The sequence below is a fragment of the Lagenorhynchus albirostris genome, chromosome 11 (assembly GCF_949774975.1).
Source record: "Lagenorhynchus albirostris chromosome 11, mLagAlb1.1, whole genome shotgun sequence".
NCBI classification, from domain to species: Eukaryota; Metazoa; Chordata; class Mammalia; order Artiodactyla; family Delphinidae; genus Lagenorhynchus; species Lagenorhynchus albirostris.
This window is the reverse complement of record NC_083105.1, coordinates 19615088-19640352: the sequence shown is the minus strand read 5'-3', so window position 1 is coordinate 19640352 and position 25265 is coordinate 19615088. Positions and strand designations below refer to the sequence as shown.

At 39.3% G+C, this 25265-nt stretch overlaps 1 protein-coding gene across 1 annotated transcript in view; it reads right to left on the bottom strand.

Moving 5' to 3' along the window:
* Positions 1 to 1644: 1644 nt before the first annotated feature.
* IGF1 (insulin like growth factor 1) overlaps positions 1645 to 25265 on the bottom strand; it is a 151597-nt gene continuing 127976 nt past the window's right edge. The window contains exon 4 of the mRNA XM_060164763.1: positions 1645 to 1737. Coding sequence (XP_060020746.1) covers positions 1699 to 1737 — 39 coding nt within the window. The 3' untranslated portion in view covers positions 1645 to 1698. The remainder of the gene's footprint in view (positions 1738 to 25265) is intronic.

Sequence of the window (25265 nt, the reverse complement as noted above, 5' to 3'; positions counted from 1 at the left end):
TTGTGGTGCGCGGGCTTCTCATGTTGCAAAGCACAGGTTCTAGGCATGCAGGCTTCAGTAGCTGTGGCACGTGGGCTCTAGCACACAGGCTTAGTAGTTGTGGCGCACGGGCTTAGTTGCTCCGTGGCATGTGGGATATTCCCAGACCAGGGCTCGAACCCGTGTCTCCTGCATTGGCGGGTGGGTTCTTAACCATTGAGCCACCAGGGAAGCCCCTCATTAACTGATTTTTCTGTCTACTTGTTCTATCGGTTACTGAGAGAGAACTGTTGAAGTCTCCAGCTATATTGTGTATTTCTCAATTTCTCATTTCAGTTCTAAAGTATTTTGAAGGTGTGTTATTAGGTGCATATACATGTAGAGTTGTTCTTTTCTTTTCATGAATTTACCCTTTTATCATTATGTAATATCCTTAGTGTGTTAATATACCTTATTCTGATGTCTACCTTTTCTGGTATTAATCAGTTCCCTTTGATTGGCAGTATAATTTTTTTATCGTTTTACTTTTTACTTATCTGTATCTTTATATTTAAAGCAGATTTATTGTAGACAACATATAGCTGGGTCTTGCTTTCTTATCCAACCTGATAATATCAGTCTTTTAACTGAACTGTTAATTTCAATTTTATTTAATGTAATTCTTGATATGGTTGGGTTTAAATATACTAACTGCTACATGTTTTCTACTTGTTTCATTGGGTCTTTGTTCCTGCTTTCCTTTTTAGTGCCTACTTTTAATTGAATATTTTTTATTCATTTATTTTCATAATCAGCTTATTTATTGGTTGCTCTAGGATTTAAAATGAACATCTTTAACTTATCACAGTTTACTTCCAAATATATCACTTCACAAATGGAGTAGAAACCTTACCAAATACACTTCCATTTTCTTTCTTTTGATCTTTGTGCTGTTTTTAGATTTTTTTTCCTTTTGCATGTATTATCAACCCCATGAACATATTATTACTATCATAGTAATAGGGAGTCAATTATATTTTAAAGAATTTCAACATAAGAAAAATGTCTTTTATATTTAACTGCATTTTTACAATTTTCAGTGCTCTTTATTCTTTTATAAGGATTCAGTTTTCTATCTGGTATAATATTTCTTCTGCCTGAAGAACGTCTTTTAATATTTTTTGTAATGCAAGTCTCCAAGCAATGAATTCTCTCAGCTTTTGTTTGTCTGAGAAAGTCTTTATTTCAACTTTATTTTTAGAGACATTTTTTCAGAATATATAATTCTAAGTTGACAATTTTGTTTCTTTCATTACTTTACAGGTGTCCTATTATCCCCTGGATTATACAGTTTGACAAAAAGTCTGCTGTAATTCTTATCTTCCACTGTAAGTAGTGTTTCTTTTCTTTTTCTCTGCCTCAAGATTTTTCTCTTTATCTTTGAATTTCAGCAGTTTTACTACAATTTTTTTTATAGCTGTGGCTTTTTTTTAAAAATTGTATTTATCTTGCTTAGGGTTTTCTGGGATTCTTTGATTTGTTTTTGCCTTTTATTTATTTCAGAAAATTCTTGACCATTACCTCTTCAAATGTTTCTTATGTTCTCTCTTCTTATTCTAAGAATACAATTATCGAATAGATTATCTAAAAATTCTGGAAGAAAACCAAACAATCTATTCTTTTTCTCTCATTTTCCTCTTGCCTTTCATTTTGGATAGTTTCTATCTATCTCCAAGGTCATTAATTATTTCCTCTGCTGTGTCCAGTCTGCAGATAAACCTGTCAAAGGAAAAAAAATATGTTTAGTATTGCCATCTGGATTAGTTTCCTATTTTTGCTGCACCAAATTACCACAAACTGTGGCTTAAAACTACGAACTTTATTATATTAAAGCTCTGGAGGTCAGAAGTCCAAAATGGGTCTCAGTTGGCTAAAATCAAGGTGCTAGTAGGCTGTTTTCTTTCTGGAGGCTGTAGAGGAGAATCCATTTCCTTTTTCCAGCTTCTAGAAACTGCCTACATTCCTTGATTCATGGCCTTTTCCTGTATCTTCAAAACTAGCAGCATAACATCTTTAAATCTCTCTCTAACCTCTTGCCTCCCTCTTTCACTTAAAAGAACCCTTGTGATTATATTGGGCTCAACTGGATAACCCAGGATAATATAGCCCCATCTCACTATTGTAAACTTACTTACATCTGTGAAGTCCCTTTTGCCACGTAAGGTAACATAGTCACAGGTCCAGGTTATTAGGAAGTGGACATCTTTGGGGGATCCATTATTCTGCTGACCACACAACATTATTCTCTTTTATGATTTTTATCTTTAGTGGGTTGAATAGTGCTCACCACTCCTGGCCCCCCAGTGATATGTCCATGTCTAAATCCCTGGAACCCGTGAATGGTATTTGGGAAATCTTATTTACAGATGTCATTAAGTTAAGGTTCTTGAGATGAGATCTTCCTGGAATACCTGAGGGGGTCCTAAATCCAATTATAAGTGTCTTTATAAGAAACAGAAGACACAGACACACAGACGAAAAGAGAGTGTGAAGATGGAAGCAGAGATCAGAGTGATGTGGCCCCAAGTCAAGGAAGCCAAGGAATGCTGATGGCCACCAGAAGATAGAAGAAGCGGAGAAAATTTCTTCTCTAGAGCCTCCAGAAAGAGCTGATACTTTGATTTCAGCCTTCAGGCCTCCAGAACTGTGAAAGAATCATTTTCTCTCGTTTTAAGCCACCCAACTTGTGGTAATTTGTCCCAGAACCCCTAGGAGAGACATGCATCTCTTTGTTTAAGTCCTCCATCTCTTCATTCATGTATTGCATTTTTTCCTCTAAATCCTTTAGTATATTAATTACAGTTATTTTGAAGTCCTTGTCTGTTAGTTTTAACATCTAGGCCAAATCCTGAGTCTGTTTTTTCTCTTGACAATGGGTTGTTTTGTTCTTGCTTTTTATGTTTATCATAATTTTGTTTACGTGCCAGATAATGTGTATAAAAGAACACTAGACACTGAGCTAAGTAATGTTTATGCCCAGAACTAGGCATACTTCTTCTTCTATTCGATCATGATTCTTCTGGAAGTTGAGGCTATCTAATCAGTAGATGAGCTGGGTTTGGATTTGCTGTTGTTGTTGCTATGTTGTGGTTAATTTCAGCAAATTCAGGGCTTCAAATTCCTCCAGTGGTGAATTATTAAGAACCTTGCTTGTTCTTAGTGTGAGGCCTGGAATACTAGAGGGATTTTCTATATGTTTCTTCTCCACTCTCAGCTTTTAGCAATCCCTAAGTGCATTTGTCACAGAAGGGATTTATCTCCATGTTCTTGTCCTTCCCCTAGCCTTAGACTTCTATTGCTTAATACTTTGTGCAAGGCTCATGCTGGGGCTGGGGTTTTTTCATTTCTCCTGCTCCAGCCTCAGCCTTAGGCAGACGCTGTGCTCCAGAGCCTCACATGCCAGGCTTTTTTTTTTTTTTTTTTGCGGTACGCGGGCCTCTCACTGTTGTGGCCTCTCCCGTTGTGGAGCACAGGCTCTGGACGCACAGGCTCAGTGGCCATGGCTCACGGGCCCAGCCACTCTGCGGCATGTGGGATCTTCCCGGACCGGGGCATGAACCCGTGTCCCCTGCATTGGCAGGCGGACTCTCAACCACTGCGCCACCAGGGAAGCCCGTGCCAGGCTTTTTAATCACTCCTACTTCTCTCCTGTGATAAGCTAGTCATCTTGGCCTCCTCTTCAGTTCAGTTCACCCATGTGTGGGTGAACTCTTTCTTTTAATGAATTTCCTATTCCTCATTGATCAGTAGCAGGACTCTGTTTTGTATCAGTGTAGGATCTTGAGCACAAGCATGTCTACATTTCGCCCAGAAGCAGCCAACTTTTTGCCTGGGAATAAGTACATGATAGTGTTTCGTAATTCGCCCTTAGGACCTGATACTTTTTACTTCATGTAAAAGCATGGTCATATCTAGGATATGAGTAGGTTCTTTTGACTACCCCAAGAGTAGACAGATTTTTGCTTCCTATCAAGAAGATTCTGGGCTGTGGGCAGTGGCCCCTGCTTGTTATCCTGAACTCATGCAGAGCCCAGTGGGAGATGAGATTATGTAGGTGTTCCTGTTCTACTTTCAGACTCTAGCAGACCCTGCACACCTTTGCCACCAAGAGGAGCTTTCCAGTTTCCTACCTGCCCCTAGTCTTTCTTGTAAATATCCAGTGGAGGCCTGTGGAGAGTAACTGGTGAGTAAGTGCAGGCTCCCTTGCCTGTGGCTCCTGGGGATTCTATACTTTCACACTAGTCCTCATGTGTGCTTTAAAAATGTGTTAAAATTTCAGTTGTATTCTTCTTACCCACTCCTATGGCTGCCTCCTTTTCCTCCCATCCTCCCTCCAAGGTGGAACATTGGGTGTCCTATGTTTCCTTTGAGCCACCTTTTGCCCTTTAGAATTTAGTTCACCTGATTACCTCATAACCTCAGCTCACTGATGAACTCAAGACTGATTATTTTTTAGAGTCTGTCCTTTTCTAAAGCAGTGTAGATTATCTAAGAGAATAGGTTCTTGGAAGCAAACAGACAAATCCAGAAAACCACATTGTTTCTAGGACATTCTGTAGCACAGCTGACCCAGCTTTTGCAACAAGTCAATGGTATGGAAAAATAAATAAAAGGAGAGAGTACTCAACAGAGACCTAAGAGATACAATAACGCAAGGTAATTTGCAGACCTTGTTTGTCTCTTGTTTCAAACAAGCCAACAGTAATAAGTTTCTTAAACAAGTGGGAAAATTTGAATATGGACTAGGTACTAGACGATACCATGGAATTATTGTTAATTGTGAAGAAAGGATAATAGCATTGTAATTATGTTTAAAAATCAATATTTTTTTAGAAATACAAAATAAAATAGACAGATGTGAAATGACGATGTCTAGGATTTGCATTAAAATACTCCAAAGGTTGGGGGTTAGGTGGGGGAGGCAGATACACGATGCAAGTGTGTCCAAATCTTGATAATTTTGGAATTTAAACAGATCACCTAGTGTTTGTGAGGTGAGGAGAATGAATTAGAAGGGTACAAGAGTATAAGTAGAGAAATCACTGCTGTGGTCTACATGAGACATCATGGTAGCTTGGACTGAAGGGAGCAGTACGTAGTAGGTTCTCAGCAAATATTTTGTTAAATGAAGTCATGATAATGATATGTTTCATACACACACGCAGGTGTTTTTTTTTTAACAAATGTAAAAAAGTAGAATGTGTTCTTCTTGCAAGCAACATTAACTTCAAATCAAAATGTAATTGGAAAAGAGTTCCTAGACCCAGGAAGCCTAGAATCGCTCAGGTCATACTCTGCCCAAAGAAATCTTTCCCTGTAAGCTTGTCAGAGGACCCGGAATTCAAATATTTTTTCCTTGGACTTAAAAAAAAAGGATAGATTATCAACTTTTTCTGTTTGGGTGATAGTGACATTCTTTTGTAGCTTCTCCATCCTAGGTGGAAGCAGAACTATATTTATTAATTTAACAAATATTCATATCAGGACTCCCCTGGCGGTCCAGTGGTTAAGACTCCAGGCTTCCACTGCAGGGGGTGGGGTTTCGATCCCTGGATGGGAACTAAGATCCCACATGCCACGTGGTGCGGCCAAAAACAAAACAAAACAAAACACCCCCAAAAACACAACAAACGTTCATATCAACAGATGTACACCTGGAAGACTAATTGATATCTCAAACTTAACATATTCATAATGGAACTTTTGGGTTTCTACAACCTCTTCCTGTTCTACCCCACACCCACCTCTGTAAATGGTACCACCGTCCACCTAGTTGGTCAAGTCAGAAGCCCAAGAGTTATCCTTATTTTCTTTCACCTCACACATCCAATCCAACAATAACCACTACAATTCCAAAACAGATATAAAATCCACTCCCTTACTCCCATTATTGCTGTCACTAGTGTTATCCAGGCTATCATGGTCATTTAACTGGACTTCTATGAAAACCAGCAAACTGGTCTCACAGCTTTTACTTTTGTCCCCCTAGACTACATTATCTACCCAGCAGCCAAAGTCAAAAACCTAAGTCGAATTACATTCTAAAAACCTAAATTAAATCAGAGCATGTCAAATCCCTGCTCATAATCATTCAGTATCTTCCCATTGCCCTTACAAGAAAATTCTAACTCCTCACCATGGCCTGGAAGGCCCTGAATGATCCAGCTTTAACTACTTCTGTAACTTCATTTTGGGCCACTTTCTTCCTCACTCAGTCTATCTGGCTACATTGACATCTTTCTGTTTCTTGAATACACCAAGTTCTCTTCCCACATGGTCTTTGTCTTTGCCTTTCCCTCTGCCTGGAAGCTCTTTCTTAGAACTTTGCAGTTTGCTAGCTTCTTCTCATTCTTCAGGTCTCAGCTCGAATGTTGCCTCTTTAGATATGCCTTCCGTGACCCCCACGTCCAAGACAGCTTCATCTTCACCTCCTCAAGCCCTATTATTTTCTTCCTCAGCATCCTGTTTGTTTCCTTTATAGCACTCATTAAATAAACATTTGTTTATTTGTTTTTTGTGTCTTTCCCTTACTAGGATGTGAGTTTCTTCAGGGTTAACTTAGTACTGCATCTCCAGTGTCAAAAACGATGGCTAGAACATAATCAGTACTCAATAAAATTTGTTGAACAGATAAACGTTTTTAGCACCATCTATCTATCACCCTAGATTTGTTGTTGGGGATACAGTAGCAGCAAGCAAGAAAGAGTAGTGCTTAATCTTTTGTAGCTCAGTACTTTATGAGGGAGACAGATATTAACCATCAGTTAACAGAATTAACCATTTAACTATAATTGTAGTTGGAGCTATGGAGGGAACACATACAGGGGAACTTGACTTTATTTTCCCCTAAGGAAGTGAGGTCTGAGATAAACTCTCTAAGTCTCAGTGAGAATAAACCAGTGAAAAGGGGTGGGGAAGATCAGTCTTAGAAAAAGAAGTAGTATATGTAAAGAACCTAAGGCAGGAAGAAGGATGGCTTTGAGACATCAGAAGTAGTCCTGGAAGGTTTTTGTGCTGAACTCGAGTCTTCTTGGACCCCCTGCTCCTGGGTTTTGGTCTTAGGAGTGCAGAGTTGGGCTGTTGCCTCACTCAGTGGTTCTTATAAATTTCCATAGGCATACATCCTTGTACAATAGGCACAAGGAGGCCACATTTGCTGTAATTGGAAAGATTAAGTTGAAATGTTTGTTTAGAATGTCAGAGAAACCTAGGAAAGGAGGTGTAATAGGTTTTCTTTCCACTCCAACTTCTCTTCATTCCGATGTATATCAGAGGCAAAGCAGCCCCTTCTTTGACTTATACTTGCAGACTAATACTTAAATGTGTGACAGTAAAATGGTGAAAAGCAGAGTTGAGTCTGGTGAGTAAGAAGAGCACTGGTATGACCTCAAGGAGTCCCCACTACCCTGACTCCATGGTGGTCCACCTGCGAGATTCTGCAAAAGCCATTAGCCCTCTCCGGACTTCTGCTGTCTTATTTGTACAATAAGACATATGAATCTATCAAAAGAGGCCAGAAATTAAACAGATTATTTACAACCACACAATGAAGTTATTAGAATAGAAAGCAGAGTTTGGAAATTTATCTCAATGGAAAGTGATTTTATTAAAATAATACATAACCTGGAATTCATGTCTAAATTATTTGGCTTGGTAATTATGCTAGAGAAGAGAGCAAAATGCTTTCTACCATAGTTTACAAAACACCATCAAAGAAAATCTGAATTTATAAAGTTGATACATTGTGGGGTATCTTGTTTTCAAAATGATTTATAACAAGGTACTATAAATAACTACCTCGTTAAGTACATTTAAAATACCTTATTGTAAAGATTTTATTTATACAAGACTTGACAGGAACACCTGTTGAGAGGCACTCCCAACTTGTACATGTTTGAGAAATGAGAGCATTTGTGAACATATCCTTGACCTCTGTAAACTTTAAAATATAAAATGTTACTCAGAAAAAGAATTCTGGGATTTAAATCAACTTTATTTCAACTTTGCTTACTTTTTATGACATATGTGCATTATTGTTTCATCGCTTTCAAACCTGCCTCATGTTTTTCACAGTTAACTTTGATTTATTCTTGTGAGCAGACTGTTGAATCAAAGCACTACATTTACTAATGATGGTAGATTTTTCTGAAGCTCTTTTTGAAACTCTTATTGATAAAATGTCCCTTTGTTATAGAGTGCAGTGTGGTTTGCTTAGGGTAAATGTGAAGAAGGCAGGACGTCTGTCTTTGCTTGGTTTCCTAGCCACAGCATCTCACTTGGTAATAGTCTATTTTGGGTAGTTAAATCCATTCCTGGGGAACCTATCCTTTATGCTTTATGTTTTCCTTTCTTCCTTTTTTTTTTTTTTTTTTTTTTTTTTTTTTTTTTTGCGGTACACGGGCCTCTCACTGTTGTGGTCTCTCCCGTTGCGGAGCACAGGCTCCGGACGCGCAGGCTCAGCGGCCATGGCTCACGGGCCCAGCCGCTCTGCGGCATGTGGGATCCTCCCGAACCGGGGCACGAACCCTTGTCCCCTGCATCGGCAGGCGGACTCTCAACCACTGTGCCACCAGGGAAGCCCCTCTTTTTTTTTTTTTTTTAGTACTTCATGCAAGTAATTTGACATGAGGAGATCTTGAAGATGTTGACTTCCTGTGACAGTGGTGACTTCCCTGTCACTGGAGGTGTTCATTTGGGCACAGGTGCACAGTCGCTTGGAACCATTCTTTCATTAAAGAACAAATATTTATTAAATACCACCTTTGCCAGGCACTGAGATACTAGGAGTTCAAAAGGCATGATCTTAGCAAGTGTTCATATTAGGTGTTTGACATGCAGTTTTAATACAGAAGTTGACTATTCTAATGGAGAATAGAGAGTTCAACCATCAAACTACTGTGTGGTCTAGAAGACCTTTTAAAATACTGACTGATTTCTGAGAGTCTATGAATTAACTTCTAAGAGTTCTAGAGGGATTATTGGAAAAGGAAAATGAGAATGGTCTTTGAAACCAGACAATTCTGTGTTAGAAACCTGGCTATACCACCTCTGAGCTTTGAGAGTCTTGGGCAAGTCCCTAAACTTTCTGAAGCTCAGTTAGTTTTTTTTACCTTTAAAAGGGGAATATTTGGAAGAGGGCTAAATGGTATAATAAACCTATTAGGTGTGATGGGGTGAAGGAGTGTTTAGTGAAAATGAAAATTGGATTAAGCACAAATACTTCAGGGTCTTTTTTTCCCTAAATATATTTGTCTGTGGGATTGGGGGGATGAGGTAGGGAGGATGTTTTATAATAAAGAAGTAAAAGGGAAGAAAAATGTGAATACCTAGTTCACTGGGAAAACACTGCAGTCCTAGACTGGTGACAGACAGTGACCTGTGTGGCCTGAGCCGGCTCTGAAGGCAGGGGGCCTCAGCTTAGGGCATCCCATGTGCACCCAAAGAAGATAATGACGTTCAGTGTGTTCCAGTGCATGTGCCTGATGACAGTTTTGTGATCAGGCTTTGTTTGCAATCTCAGAGAACCTGGAAAATTTAATTTTAGTAGTCTTGATCTTTTGGACAGAAAAATTCTTTTAAAAATATTTAATTGCTTTATTTATTATTTCTCATTAAGGAAAGAAGAATAGTGTATTCCTGGCTGAATCCTAACTTGTTAGCAGCTAGTTCTTTGTGAGGCACTTGAGTGATAATTGCCAGTGTTTTGTAGCTTTTTGCCAGTTACAAATACTTTCACGTGGACAATCTCATTTTTATCACCCCCATTTTACAAATGAGAGAAGAGAAGCTCAGAAATGATTTGTCTGAAGATAATATGTGCTAAAGTTGAGACCTGAACTCTGGTCCTTCCCATCATACTGGACATAAAATTATGGGCCATGCTTCAGATTAGATCAGAATTTTCAATGAAAATAAAATTAAAATTGGATTGATATCTGTCATTCTATTTTATGTCAGTCTTAAGTGTGAGTGGATAATCTTAGAAAAGCTCTTATATTATCATCTAATTTAGCCCTGCTGTTCAATTACTGTTTGACTCAGTTTTTTGATTCTACTCAATATGATGTCACTTAAAACTTTACAGATTATAATGAGCTGGTAATTTTTTTTTAATTAATTAGTTAATTTATTTTTGGCTGTGTTGGGTCTTTGTTGCTGCGCACGGACTTTCTCTAGTTTCAGCGAGCAGGGGCTACTCTTCGTTGTGGTGCATGGGCTTCTCATTGCGGTGGCTTTTCTTGTTGCGGAGCACAGGCTCTAGGTGTGGGTTTCAGTAGTTGTGGTGCAGGGGCTCATTAGTTGTGGCTCTCGGGCTCTAGAGCGCAGGCTCGGTAGTTGTGATGCACAGGTTTAGTTGCTCCGCAGCATGTGGCATCTTCCCGGACCAGGGCTTGAACCCGTGTCCCCTGCATTGGCAGGCGATTCTTAACCACTGTGCCACCAGGGAAGTCCTGAGCTTGTAAGGTAAGATGTGACAAACAACTCACTCACTCAAAACACACACACACACACACACACACACACACACACAGGCATTTATTTGAATTCAAGAACTGTATGGAATAATTAAGCAATTAATATTTGATTATTATGTTATTACTATGTTACTTTCAAATACTCCCATATAAATAGTATGATATAAATTAACTTCAATTCACACACAAGAGTGGTTAGTTATAGTCATGTGCTGGTAAACGTTTAACAACCAGCTCTGGGGAGCGGCGGAGTCCTGATTTTTAGCATTTGTTGATTTCTGTTGTGTAAATATTCCCCCTGTGGCCAGTTTCAGGCTACCAGTGTGAGGTCACAGAATGCAGAGTTGGGAAAAGATGTGTACAGTAGACTCACAGCCAGTACAAGCCAGCTCTCACATAATACTATGAGCCCAGCAGTTCTCTGCTTAGGGATCCAGACTCAGAGCACTTCATATGTTGCATCAGAGGGTTCATTGATTAATGTAAGGGATGTTAGGCATAATTTGGGCAGTAAGTGAATGGTGTGCAAGATATGCATCAGGCTAAAAGTGTCCTTGAAGGAACAAAATTGAAGGACCTAACGAAACCAGAAGCCTAACATCTTCAGAGTATGTCCTGGGTCTAGAATTTTGTTCTTTGCTTCCTTATTTAATCAAGACTCTGTCACCTGCTCCAGTTAGAAGGTTTGCTGATTTTTCTGTTGAAGTATTATTGTAAAGCTTGTTGGAGTGCCTAAAAGGTAGAGAGCAGTTGCTTCTTCAAGCCCATGGGAATGAATAGTTTGTATGACTATTTTGGAGCTTTCTAGCTAATAAATATTTCTATGTGGCAGAATTTGGTCTGTGATTTACTTTCACTGCACTTACTGCCTAATGGTGAGATAGAGGAAGCTGTCACAACTTCTATTTATCTCTTATTGTGTTACCAAATGTTGAGACAATCAGTATTTAGCAGAAGAATTTGAAAATTGTAGAGGGCCAACTTGGCATACATCAATTTGCAATATCATGAAATGCCTACTATGTTTAGGATACTGTAGCATGATCAAGTCCCTGTCTTCAGAGAGCTTTTAGGTTTATTGTACCCAGAGTTATTTAAAAATGCAGTGTTACCACTCCTATTTGTAAAGTGGGAAAACAATTTGGATGCTAAGATCACACATGCTAACAGAGAATGGTCTTTATAATACTGAGGTTATGGTCAAGGTAAATACACAAATCCCTTCACTCTTCTTATCAGAGAGCAAGGCCTTAAAGAGAAACTAACAAAAGTGTCCAGGTAATTTTTAACTAGGTAGTGTCCAGGTAGTGATTGTGTGGTACGTTGGTATAATGGCTTTAAAATACAGCCCACAAATTTCTGACACTCCTTCCTTCTAGAGGTGGGAGGTCTGTGTCTCTTCCCCTTGAATAGTTATGGATTATGATTGCTTGGCCGATAGAACATGGCAGAAGTATTGCTGTCCCAGTTTCTTAAAATATGACTTTGGAAACTGGCACTGGATCTAGTAAGATCCAGGACCAGATCTTAAGAAATTGGTTGCTTCCACTTCCTATCTCTTAGGATGCTTGGTCTTAGGACCCAGTCTCCACGCTATGAGGAAGCCTAAGCCACCCCATGGAGAGGCCCGCATGGAGAGGAACGGATAGGCAGCATCAATCAACTTATCAGCTTTGTTGGAGGTGGATCGTTCAACCCCAGTCAGGCCACTTGGAGCAGAGGTGAGCTGTTCCCACCAAGACCTGCGCAAATTGCAGACTCACGCCAAATAAATGATTATTATTTAAGCCACTAAGTTTTGGGCTAACTTGTTATGCAGTAATAGAAACCTGGAATACCTGGTGATCCCTCCAGCTGTGAGAAGAGGCTAGTAGATTCTTCTAAGCACCTACTCATCTATTTTTCCTGTTACCTTGTCCGTCATTCCTCTGGAGGCTGTATATATATTTCTGTTGCTCCCTCGTGTAAAGTTTCCTTGCTCTTTGCCTGGCTTCTCCTGACAAGAATCTACAGCAGACAAAACCCAAGCTGAAGCAGGGAATGGGTGTAGCATCTTTAACACCAGTGGAAGTTTGCATGATCTGTAGTTTTCACAGGGGTGCTTTTGGCAAGTGAGATGCAAATATGTTGACTTGCATAGTTCCTTTTGCTTTCTGGTTAGGGATCATCAAGTCACGTGACTGCTACTTCTTCTGGTGTGGATTTCTCTTCCAGCTCTGTGAACCTGTTCTAAGAGATAGAGCCCTGAGATGAGCATTTAAAGACATGAGTTGTTGCTCTGCCACCTACTATGAGAATAGTCATTTGACATTTCTGGATCTATGGCAGGATTTAGATGCTTAGAGGCTCTATGCATTGAGCATATCATGACAGCATGACCCCAGATATAATTGTCAGCAAATACAATGAAATTCTGATTTTCTCCAACTTGTCTGCTTGATGCTTTTTTTTTGAATTACCAATTGTCAAATTTGCTTATTTTTGTTCTTTTGGTGTCCCTGATGAGTCTACCTATTGGGTAACCACTGTTTTGCTCTCAATTGCCTCATCCATAAGATGAATAAGTAGATGGATTGATCTGTTAAGTTTCTTTCAGATCTGAACTTTTGATTCTGAAGAAGACTGCTTTTAATTTCTTTCTTTTGTTTGCTATGTTCTCTTTTTTTGGCCCTTCACTATATCTTTATTTAGGTATAATTGACAAATCATAAATTGCACAAATTTCAAGTATACAGTCTGAGAATTTTTGACACACTAATACACCCGTGAAACCATTGCCATGATCAAAATAGTAAACATACCCCTCATCCCTACAAATTTCCTTGTTGTCTTTGGTAGGCCTTCCCTTCCATCTTTACTCACCCAGCCACCAGACAACTATTGAGCTAGCTGCTTTCTGTTACTATAGGTGAGTTTGCATTTTCCAGAATTTTATACAAATGGAATCATAGGGTATAGATTCTTCTTCTGGCTTCTTTCACTCAGCATAGTTATTTTGAGATACAGCCATGTTGTTGCATGCATCAATTGTTTATTTATTTTAGGTGCTGAGCAGTATCCCATTGTGTAGATATACCATAATCTATTTATCTATTCAACTGTTGATGGACGTTTGGGTTGTTTCCAGTTTTTGGCTATTATAAATAAATCTGCTATGAACATTCATGTATGAATCCTTGTATGGACACATGAGAGTTCCATTTCTTCCATATCCTCACCAACATTTTGTATGGTCATTCTTTTTAATTTTAGTTATTCTAATAAGCATATGGTGGTATCTCATTGTGGTTTAAATTTGCATTTCTCTAATAACTAATGGTGTTGAAAATCTTTTCACATGCTTATCTGCCATCAGTATATCTTATTTGGTAAGGTGTCTGTCCAAAGCTTTTGTACTTTTTTGTTATTACTGAGTTTTGAGAGGTTTTTAAATATATAATGTACATATATATATTCTTAATAACAGGTCCTTGTTGGATATATAATTTGTGAATATTTTCTCTTACTCTGTGGCTTATATTTTCATTCTCTTAATGTTTAGTATGCTCTGAAAGAGAAAGAGAGTTTTAACACATGTGAGTTATTTTATAAACTCTTTTAAGCTCAAAGAAGAGCATAGGTGAATCTGGGAAAAAAAAGGTATTAGCAAACAATTCTACAGTTTGGCATTGAATGCCTTTTTGTATAATTTTCTTTAGTTAGCACTTATTGAGTGACTTTTCTGTATAAAGCATTGTAGTATAAATAAGCATAGTGGTAAGTAAAGTTTAAACTTGAATTATTTAAAAGCAAACTTTTAAAAACAGTCTTGGGGGGACCTTCAAGATGGCAGAGGAGTAAGGCATGGAGATCGCATTCCTCCCCACAAATACATCAAAAATACATCTTCATGTGGAACAACTCCTACAGAACACCTACTGAACGCTGGCAGAAGACCTCAGACTTCCCAAAAGGCAAGAAAATCCCCACATACCTGGGTAGGGCAAAAGAAAAAAAGAAAAAACAGAGACAAAAGAATAGGGATGGAACCTGCACCTCTGAGAGGGAGCTGTGAAGGAGGAAAAGTTCCCACACACTAGGAAGCCCCTTCACTGGCGGAGACGGGGTTGGCAGGGGCAAAGCTTTGGAGCCACAGAGGAAAGCGCAGCAACAGGGGTGCAGAGGGCAAAGTGGAGAGATTCCTGCACGGAGGATTGGGCACTGACCAGCACTTACCAGCCCAAGAGGCTTGTCTGCTCACCTGTTGGGACGCGTGGGGGATGGAAGCTGAGGCTTGGGCTTCGGAGGTCAGATCCCAGGGAGAGAACTGGGGTTGGCTGCATGAACAAAGCCTGAAGGGGGCTAGTGCGCCACAGCTAGCTGGGAGGGTCTGGGAAAGACTCTGGATCTGCCTAAGAGGCAAGAGACCATTGTTTCGGGGTGCGTGAGGAGAGGGGATTCAGAGCACCGCCTAAACCAGCTCCAGAGAGGGGCGCGAGCCACGGCTATCAGCTTGGAGACCAGAGACGGGCATGAAACGCTAACGCTGTTGCTGCAGCCACCAAGAATACTGTGTGCAAGCACAGGTCACTATCCATACCCCGCCCCCGCCCCCACCCCCGGGAGCCTGAGCAGCCTGCCACTGCCAGGGTCCCATGATCCAAGGACAACTTCCCCGGCAGAACACACGGTGTGCCTCCAGGCTGTTGCAACGTCATGCTGGCCTCTGCCGTCGCAAGCTCGCCCCGCATTTCAATTAGAACTACTGAACCCTCCCTCCCTCCAGCCTGAGTGTGCCAGAGCCCCCTAATCAGCCTCTGCTTTAACCCCATCCTGTCTGGGCAGGAATAGATGCCTGAGGGCGACCTACATGCAGAGGTGGGGCCAAAACCAAAGCTGAACGCCAGGGCTGTGCGAACAAAGAAAAGAAGGAGAAATTGCTCCGTGCAGCCTCAGGAGCAGTGGGTTACATCCTCACAATAAACTTGATGTACCCTGCATCTGTGGAACACCTGAACAGACAATGAATCATCCCAAAACTGAGGTGGTGGACTTTGGGAGCAACTGTAGACTTGGGGTTTGCTGTCTGTGACCGACTTGTTTCTGATTTTTGTGTTTATCTTAGTATAGTTTTTAGTGCTTGTTATCACTGGTGGATTTGTTTCTTGGTTTGGTTGCTCTCTACTTTTTTTTTATTATCATTACTTTTTAATTTTTTATTGTAATAATTTAAAACATTTTTTTATTTTAATAACTTAAAAAATTTTTATTTATTTTCTTTATTTTTTTTTTTCGCGGTACTAGGGCCTCTCACTGTTGTGGCCTCTCCCGTTGCGAAGCACAGGCTCCGGACACGCAGGCTCAGCGGCCATGGCTCACAGGCCCAGCCGCTCCGCGGCATGTGGGATCTTCCCGGACCAGGGCATGAACTCGTGTCCCCTGCATCGGCAGGCGGACTCTCAACCACTGCGCCACCAGGGAAGCCCTATTTTCTTTATTTTTTTCTCCCTTTTCTTCTGAGCCACATGGCTGACAGAGTCTTGGTGCTCTGGCCCGGTGTCAGACCTGAGCCTCTGAGGTGGGAGAGCCAAGTTCAGGACATTGGACCACCAGAGAGACCTCCCGGCCCCATGTAATATCAATCAGCAAGAACTCTCCCAGAGATCTCTGTCTCAATGCTAAGACTCAGCTCCACCCAATGGCCAGTAAGCTCCAGAGCTAGGCACCACTTGCCAAACAACTAGCAAGACAGGAACACAAACCCATTCATAAGCAGAGAGGCTGCCTAAAATCATATTATGTTCACAGACACCCCAAAACCCACCACCAGATGAGGCCCTGCCCACCAGAAAGACAAGATCTAGCCCCACCCACCAGAATACAGGCACTAGTCCCCTCCACCAGGAAGCCTACACAAGACACTGAACCAACCCTACCCACTGGGGGTAGATACCAAAAACAATGGGAACTATGAACCTGCAGTCTGCAAAAAGGAGACCCCAAACACAGTAAGTTAAACAAAATGAGAAGACAGAGAAATATGCAGCAGATGAAGGAGAAAGGTAAAAACCCACCAGACCAAACAAATAAAGAGGAAATTGGCAGTCTACCTGGAAAAGAATTCAGAGTAATGATAGTAAAGATGATCCAAAATCTTGGAAATAGAATGGGGAAAATACAAGAAACATTTAACAAGGACCTAGAAGAACTAAAGAGCAAAAAACAATGATGAACAACACAATAAATGAAATAAAAGATTCTCTAGAAGGAATCAATAGCAGAAAAACTGAGGCAGAGGAATGGATAAGTGACCTGGAAGATAAAATAGTGGAAATAACTACTGCAGAGCAGAATAAAGAAAAAAGAATGAAAACAATTGAGGACAGTCTCAGAGACCTCTGGGACAACATTAAATGCACCAACATTCAAATTATAGGGGTACCAGAAGAAGAAGAGAAAAAGAAAGGGTCTGAGAAAATATTTGAAGAGATTATACTTGAAAATTTCCATAACATGAGGAAGGAAATAGTCAATCAAGTCCAGGAAGCACAGAGAGTCCCATACAAGATAAATCCAAGGAGAAATACGCCAAGACACATATTAATCAAACTGTCAAAAATTAAATACAAAGAAAGCATATTAAAAGCAGCAAGGGAAAAACAACAAATAACATACAAGAAATCCCCATAAGGTTAACAGCTGATCTTTCAGCAGACAGTCTGCAAGCCAGAAGGGAGTGGCAGGACATATTTAAAGTGATGAAAGGAAAAACCTACAACCAAGATTAGTCTACCCAGCAAGGATCTCATTCAGAGTCAATGGAGAAATTAAAACCTTTACAGAGAAGCAAAAGTTAAGAGAATTCAGCACCACAAAGCCAGCATTACAACAAATGCTAAAAGAACTTCTTTGGGCAGGAGACACAAGAGAAGGAAAAGACCCACAAAAAATACCCCCAAAACAATTAAGAAAATGGTAATAGGAACATACATATTGATAATTACCTTAAATGTAAATGGATATATGCTCCAACCAAAAGACATAGACTGGCTGAACGGATACAAAAACAGAACCATATATATGCTGTCTACAAGAGACCCACATCAGACCTAGAGATACATACAGACTGAAAATGTGGGGATGGAAAAAGATATTGCATGCAAATGGAAATCAAAGGAAAGCTGGAGTAGCAATTCTCATATCAGACAAAATAGACTTTAAAATAAAGACTATTACAAGAGACAAAGAAGGACACTACATAATAATCAAGGGATCAACCCAAGAAGAAGATATAACAATTGTAAATATTTATGCACCCAACATAGGAGCACCTCAATACATAAGGCAAATGCTAACAGCCATAAAAGGGGAAATTGACAGTAACACAATTATAATAGGGGATTTTAACACCCCACTTTCACCAATGGACAGATCCTCCAGAATGAAAATAAATAAGGAAACACAAGCTTTAAGTGACACAGTAAACAAGATGGACTTAATTGATATTTATAGGACATTCCATCCCAAAACAACAAAATACACTTTCTTCTCAAGAGCTCATGGAACATTCTCCAGGATAGGTCATACCTTGGGTCACATATCAAGCCTTGGTATATTTAAGAAAAATGAAATCGTATCAAGTATCTTTTCTGAACACAATTCTATGAGACTAGATATCAATTACAGGAAAAGATCTGTAAAAAATACGAACACATGGAGGCTAAACAATGAGCCTCCAAGAGAGATCACTGAAGATATCAAAGAGGAAATTAAAAAATACCTAGAAACAAATGACAATAAAAACACAATGACCCAAAACTGATGGGATGCAGCAAAAGCAGTTCTAAGAGGGAAGTTTATAGCAATACAATCCTACCTCAAGAAAAAAGAAACATCTCAAATAAACAACCTAACCTTGCACCTAAAGCAATTAGAGAAAGAAGAAGAACAACAAATAAAAAAACCCAAATTTAGCAGAAGGAAAGAAATCATAAAGATCAGATCAGAAATAAATGAAAAAGAAATGAAAGAAACAATAGCAAAGATCAATAAAACTAAAAGCTGGTTCTTTGAGAAGATAAACAAAATTTATAAACCATTAGCCAGCCTCATCAAGAAAAAAAGAAGACTGAAATCAACAGAATTAGAAATGATGAAGGAGAAGTAGCAACTGACACTGCAGAAATACAAAGGATCATGAGAGATTACTACAAGCAACTATATGCCAATAAAATGGACAATCTGGAAGAAATGGACAAATTCTTAGAAAAGCACAACCTGCCGAGACTGAACCAGGAAGAAATAGAAAATATAAACAGACTAATCACAAGCACTGAAATTGAAACTGTGATTAAAAATCTTCCAATAAACAAAAGCCCAGGACCAGATGGCTTCACAGGTGAATTCTATCAAACATTTAGAGAAGAGCTAACACCTATCGTTCTCAAACTCTTCCAAAATATAGCAGAAAGAGGAATGCTCCCAAACTCATTCTATAAGGACACCATCACCCTGATACCAAAGCCAGACAAAGATGTTACCAGAAAAGAAAACTACAGGCCAATATCACTGATGAACATAGATGCAAAACTCCTCAACAAAATACTAGCAGACAGAATCCAGCAGCACATTAAAAGGATCATACACCATGATCAAGTGGGGTTTATCCCAGGAATGCAAGGATTCTTCAATATACGCAAATCAATCAATGTGATACACCATATTAACAAATTGAAGGATAAAAACCATATGACAATCTCAATAGATGCAGAAGAAGTTTTTGACAAAATTCAACACCCATTTATGATAAAAACTCTCCAGAAAATAGGCATAGAGGAAACCTACCTCAACATAATAAAGGCCATATATGACAAACCCACAGCCAACATTGTTCTCAATGGTGAGATACTGAAACCATTTCCTCTAAGATCAGGAACAAGACAATGTTGCCCACTCTCACCACTCTTATTCAACATAGTTTTGGAAGTTTTAGCCACAGAAATCAGAGAAGAGAAAGAAATGAAAGGAATCCAAATTGGAAAAGAAGAAGTAAAGCTGTCACTGTTTGCAGATGACATGATACTTTACATAGAGAATCCTAAAGATGCTACCAGAAAACTACTAGAGTTAATCAATGAATTTGGTAAAGTAGCAGGATACAAAATTAATGCACAGAAATCTCTGGCATTCCTATCCACTAATGATGAAAAAACTAAAAGAGAAATTAAGGAAACACTCCCATTTACCATTGCAACAAAAAGAATAAAATACCTAGGAATAAACCTACCTATGGAGACAAAATACCTGTATGCAGAAAACTATAAGACACTGATGAAAGAAATTAAAGATGATACAAATAGATGGAGAGATATACCATGTTCTTGGATTGGAAGAATCAACATTGTGAAAATGACTGTACTACCCAAAGCAATCTACAGATTCAATGCAATCCCTATCAAACTGCCAGTGGCATTTTTCACCAAACTCGAACAAAAAATTTCACAGTTTGTATGGAAGCACAAAAGGCCCCGAATATCCAAAGCAATCTTGATATAGATAAACGGAGCTTGAGGCAACAGGCTCCCTGACTTCAGACTATACTACAAAGCTACAGTAATCAAGACAGTCTGGTACTGGCACAAAAACAGAAATATAGATCAATGGAAGAGGATAGAAAGCTCAGAGATAAACCCATGCACATGTGGTCACCTTATCTTTGATAAAGGAGGCAAGAATATACAATGGAGAAAAGACAGCCTCTTCAATAAGTGGTGCTGGGAAAACTGGACAGCTACATGTAAAAGAATGAAATTAGAACACTCCCTAACACCATATACAAAAATAAACTCAAAATGGATTAAAGACCTAAATGTAAGGCCTACACTATAAAACTCTTAGATGAAAACATAGGCAGAACACTCTATGACATAAATCACAGCCAGATCCTTTTTGACCCACCTCCTAGAGAAATGGAAATTAAAACAAAAATAAACAAATGGGAGCTAATGAAACTTAAAAGCTTTTGCACAGCAAAGGAAACCATAGACAAGACAAAAAGACAACCCTCAGAATGGGAGAAAATATTTGCAAATGAAGCACCTTACAAAGGATTAATCTCCAACATTTATAAGCAGCTCATGCAGCTCAATATCAAAAAAACAAACAATGCAATCCAAAAATGGGCAGAAGACCTAAATAGACATTTCTCCAAAGAAGATATGCAGATTGTCAACAAATACGTGAAAGGATGCTCACCGTCACTGATCATTAGAGAAATGCAGATCAAAACTACAATGAGGTATCACCTCACACTAGTCAGAAAGGCCATCATCAAGAAATCTAGAAACAATAAATGCTGGAGAGGGTGTGGAGAAAAGGGAACCCTCTTGCACTGTTGGTGGGCATGTAAATTGATACAGCCACTGTGGAGAACAGTATGGAGGTTCCTTAAAAAACTAAAAATAGAACTACCATACAACCCAGCAATCCCACTACTGGGCATATACCCTGAGAAAGCTGTAATTCAAAAAGAGTCATGTACCACAGTGTTCATTGCAGCTCTATTTACAATAGCCAGAACATGGAAGCAACCTTAGTGTCCATCGACAGGTGAATGGATAAAGAAGTGGCATATATATACAATGGAATATTACTCAGCCATAAAAAGAAATGAAATTTAGTTATTTGTAGTGAGGTGGATTGACCTAGAGTCTGTCATACAGAGTGAAGTAAGTCAGAAGGAAGAAATCAAATACCGTATGCTATCACATATATATGGAATCTAAAAAAAAAAGAAAAAAAAATGGTTCTGATAAACCTAGGTGTAGGACAGGAATAAAGATGCAGATGTAGAAAATGGACTTGAGGACACGGGGAGGGGGAAGGTAAGCTGGGACGAAGTGAGAGAGTGGCATGGACACATATACACTACCAAATGTAAAATAGGTAGCTAGTGGGAAGCAGCTGCATAGCACAGGGAGATCAGCTCAGTGCTTTGTGACCACCTAGAGGGGTGGGATAGGCAAGGTGGGAGGGAGACGCAAGAGGGAGGAGATAGGGGGATATATGTATACATATACCTGATTCATTTTGTTATACAGCAGAAACTAGCACAACGTTGTAGAGCAATTATACTCCAATAAAGATGTTAAAAAAGTAAAGAAAAAAATAAAAACATTCTCCAGTTTAGAGAAAACCCTTACTTTCATGGTTCTCTCTGTATCATGTCTGGTCGGCAAACAGTGTAAGCCAAAAAGCCTATGCATACTATCTATATATCTATATCTACATCATAATCCATGTCTACTTATATTTCCTTGTATGTATGTATGACTTGTAAAAAACAATGTAACTTGCGTTCACATTCAACTTATGTCTTTCGTCAGACACAACCATTGCGGAGACTGTTACAAATTTAGATGTAAGCTAAATGATAATATGAAAGTACATGTCACAATGCCAATGCACTTTACTCCACAGTAAAAACATGGATCTTCCTTCAGGCCTTTATCCAGACAATTATTTATAAAGTAAGATAGATTATAAGCATTGAGGCCAGCATGTGGAATAGCAGTTTACAATGGTGGGAGGAGAGAGAGATAAAATACAGATCCAAAAACTACAATGCACAGAAGTCTGGATTTATTTTGAATAGCTACAGTAAGAATAAAAGCATGAATTTTGCCGAGGACCTTGAGTCATCAAAAGTTTATATATTCATATATATTTAATAAATATTTATATATTTATTTCAGAAATTGTTGGAATAAAATATAAGTTCTCAAAGGCAATAAAGTTTTTAAGGAACATATAATTAACTCCTGGATAATATAAAAGAATTTATATTATGACATAACCTGAGGCTATAAAATGTGTAAGACTTTTGAAGAATGGAGTCAGAGCTCTGAATGAAGTTATGACAGAGAGTTTATCCTGAAAATGCTTCACTCTAAATATTCTAAGTACAGAATAGGAAGATACAGTTAATTTTAGGTGAGAAAGGAAATTATTGAATGGATTTCTAGTGGATATTGAATGGATGGTGACAGTAATTGAAAAGGGATATTCTCAAGCAATATTAAACTTCATAATATTAAACTTTTTATGTAACATTTGAAAAATTTGATCTAAAAATTTAAGAACAGGTAGGATTTCCTTCATCATTTGTTATTTCCTCTGTTGGGAGCTCATTAGTGCTTAAAAGCATAGACTTTAGAAACAGCCCAATCTGGGTGGGAGATTATCAACCCATTATCACTGGGTTGGCTTCCATAATCCCCAGGGTTCTCATCTGCAAAATGGAGCTAGCAATTCCCACCTCATGGGGTAGTGGTGAAGATGGCATGAAATGCAGATAAAAGGCTTAGTCCAGTGCCTGGGCCAAGGTTTCAAATGATAAATATTAAATAATACAATTATCATTATTGTTTCTTCTAGGTATAAATCTGAAAGTGGGACTTCGCTGGTGGTCCAGTGTTTAAGACTTCGCCTTCCAGTGCAGGGGGTGTGGGTTCAATCCCTGGTCAGGGAGCTAAGATCCCACATGCCTTGTGGCCAAAAAACCAAAACATAAAACAGAAGCAATATTGTAACAAATTCAATAAAGACTTTATAAAAAAATGGTCCACATCAAAAAAAAAAAAATCTTAAGAAGGAAAAAAAAAATCTGAACGTGAAGAAGCATTGGAAAATTTCAGCGAAGAATACCAGGTGTTAGTATCCTATAATTTGGAATTGAGTATTGAAACCAGGTTTTATTTTCATCTGTTTTTGTTTCTCTGATTTTAATAATAAAACTTGAGGAAGCCCTGAGATACAACTGACCACTTTTGGAGGGCGTCTCTCGGTGCTTTGTGTGCTCCATCTGGGTTGCAGCCATTATTCAACCTCCTTGACAGAGGAGGAGGTCACTGAGGTTAAGTGTTCTTCACAACGACACCCAGGTCGATGGCAGAGTTAAAGTATGCCCCAGGTCACATAACTCATTCTCTGTTCAAGAATCTTCCCTAATCCCTGGTGCCATTTGGGAATGGTTTCAAAGGCATTCCAACCACAGAATCATGCCAGTGCACTGGTTATCAATTATTTCGTTGATCCTTTAGCAAATCCTCAAACTGATTTTTCTGCCCTCCTGGGACACAAGTCACAAGGCTTTGGCATCCCCCCTTAACCGCTTTGGCATCCCCCCTCCACTCCCAAGGCACACAAAAGAGCAATGTGGGGCTGGTGATTTATTTTTTTCCCACGCAGGTCATGCTTGAGCCCAGACAGATAGAGAAGATCTGTCTTTAATGAGAGAAATGTACCATTACTTGGTCATAAATTCAACTTAATGGTAATTTTGGTAGGGCAGCTTGCCCAGGGTTTGTAGAAACACAAATCAAAATTCCCAAATTCCAGGCATATCCTCCTAGAAACTCTTTTGGCAACTCCATTCCCTTTGCTTTTTAAGGAAATCAATTTCCCTAGTTATGGTCCCTAGTTGCTTAGGGTAGATTTGCACAAGGTCTAGAATCACTGTGGCAGCAGAGAATAGAGTGAGTGGCATGCTGCTCAAATTATTTTTGCCAGGCATTAGGCCTTGACTTCAGTCGTCAAGGAGGCACAAATGAATTGACACACAGATTCGGTATACAGCCCAGAAAAGTAGTTTGCAGTAAGAACGTTCAGACAGCTCCGTCTAAGGAAAGGTTTTATTATTTTTTTCAAATCCTCATGTCCTTGGCCAATTCTAAACCGATTAATAATGGCCATTACCACTATCAGATCTCAGAATAAGTTTTTAATCCCTGCAGAGTTGACTTTGAGTTGCTGGGTTAGAAGGATATGCAGAGTATATTCAGGCACAATGCTACCAGATACCCCGTCAAACTCTTAGAAATAGACTTGAATGTACCCTCTTGTCTTGTATCATATCCTGTGCTCACTTCCATCATAGCAACTAGCATCTCCTTTTGGGCTTAATTATTCGTATGTGATGCCTTCTACTAAACTGTGTGCTCCCAGGTGTAGGGTGGTATCACATCTGAGTGTGTTTCTCTAGTTTCTTACCCCATGCCTGACATGTGACAGATGCACAGTTAACATTTGTTGAATGAACAGAAGTGTGCATGAATGGAGTTCATGCTGTTCTGATAAGGTCTGACTTTTTTTTTTTTTTTGGCCGCACTGAGCAGTTTGTGGGATCTTAGTTCCCGGACCAGGGACTGAGCCCTTGCACTCAGGAGTGAAAGTGAGCAGTCCCAACCACTGGACCACCAGGGAATTCCCAAGGTCTGACTTTTAAGTCAGGGAACCTGGTAATGGCCATTTCTTTCTATTTGGTATGGTATACATGGCTAGGTGAGACAGTGCTCTGGAAGACAGCAGAGAGAAAACAGAAGTGAAGGTAACTGCCTTTCATGGCAGAGCAACTGGAGTCTGTTAAAAATATCATTTCATTCATTTGAACAAATATATGTAGATTGCCAATATAGCCAAAGCATTAGTGCCAGGTACTGAAGAATATTCAAGACAACTAGAAATCAAAGAGCTTGCAATTTAATTCTAAGATCCAATGTATAATCTTATCATAAATTATTTTTTCCTAATAACATAGATCTACCCGGATAAAAGACATGAAATTCTAGTTCTCCTCTCTGATTTGGTTTTATAGGTGGGCCTACCTGCACTGCTCTCTTCAGGTGTAGAGGGGAGTTTAACTGGCACTTTCTTTGTGTTGTTATCCACACATTTGGCATGTGGGAACGTCAGGTTTAGAGCAGGAAGGGAGGCCTGGAACACCCAGGGGTGGTA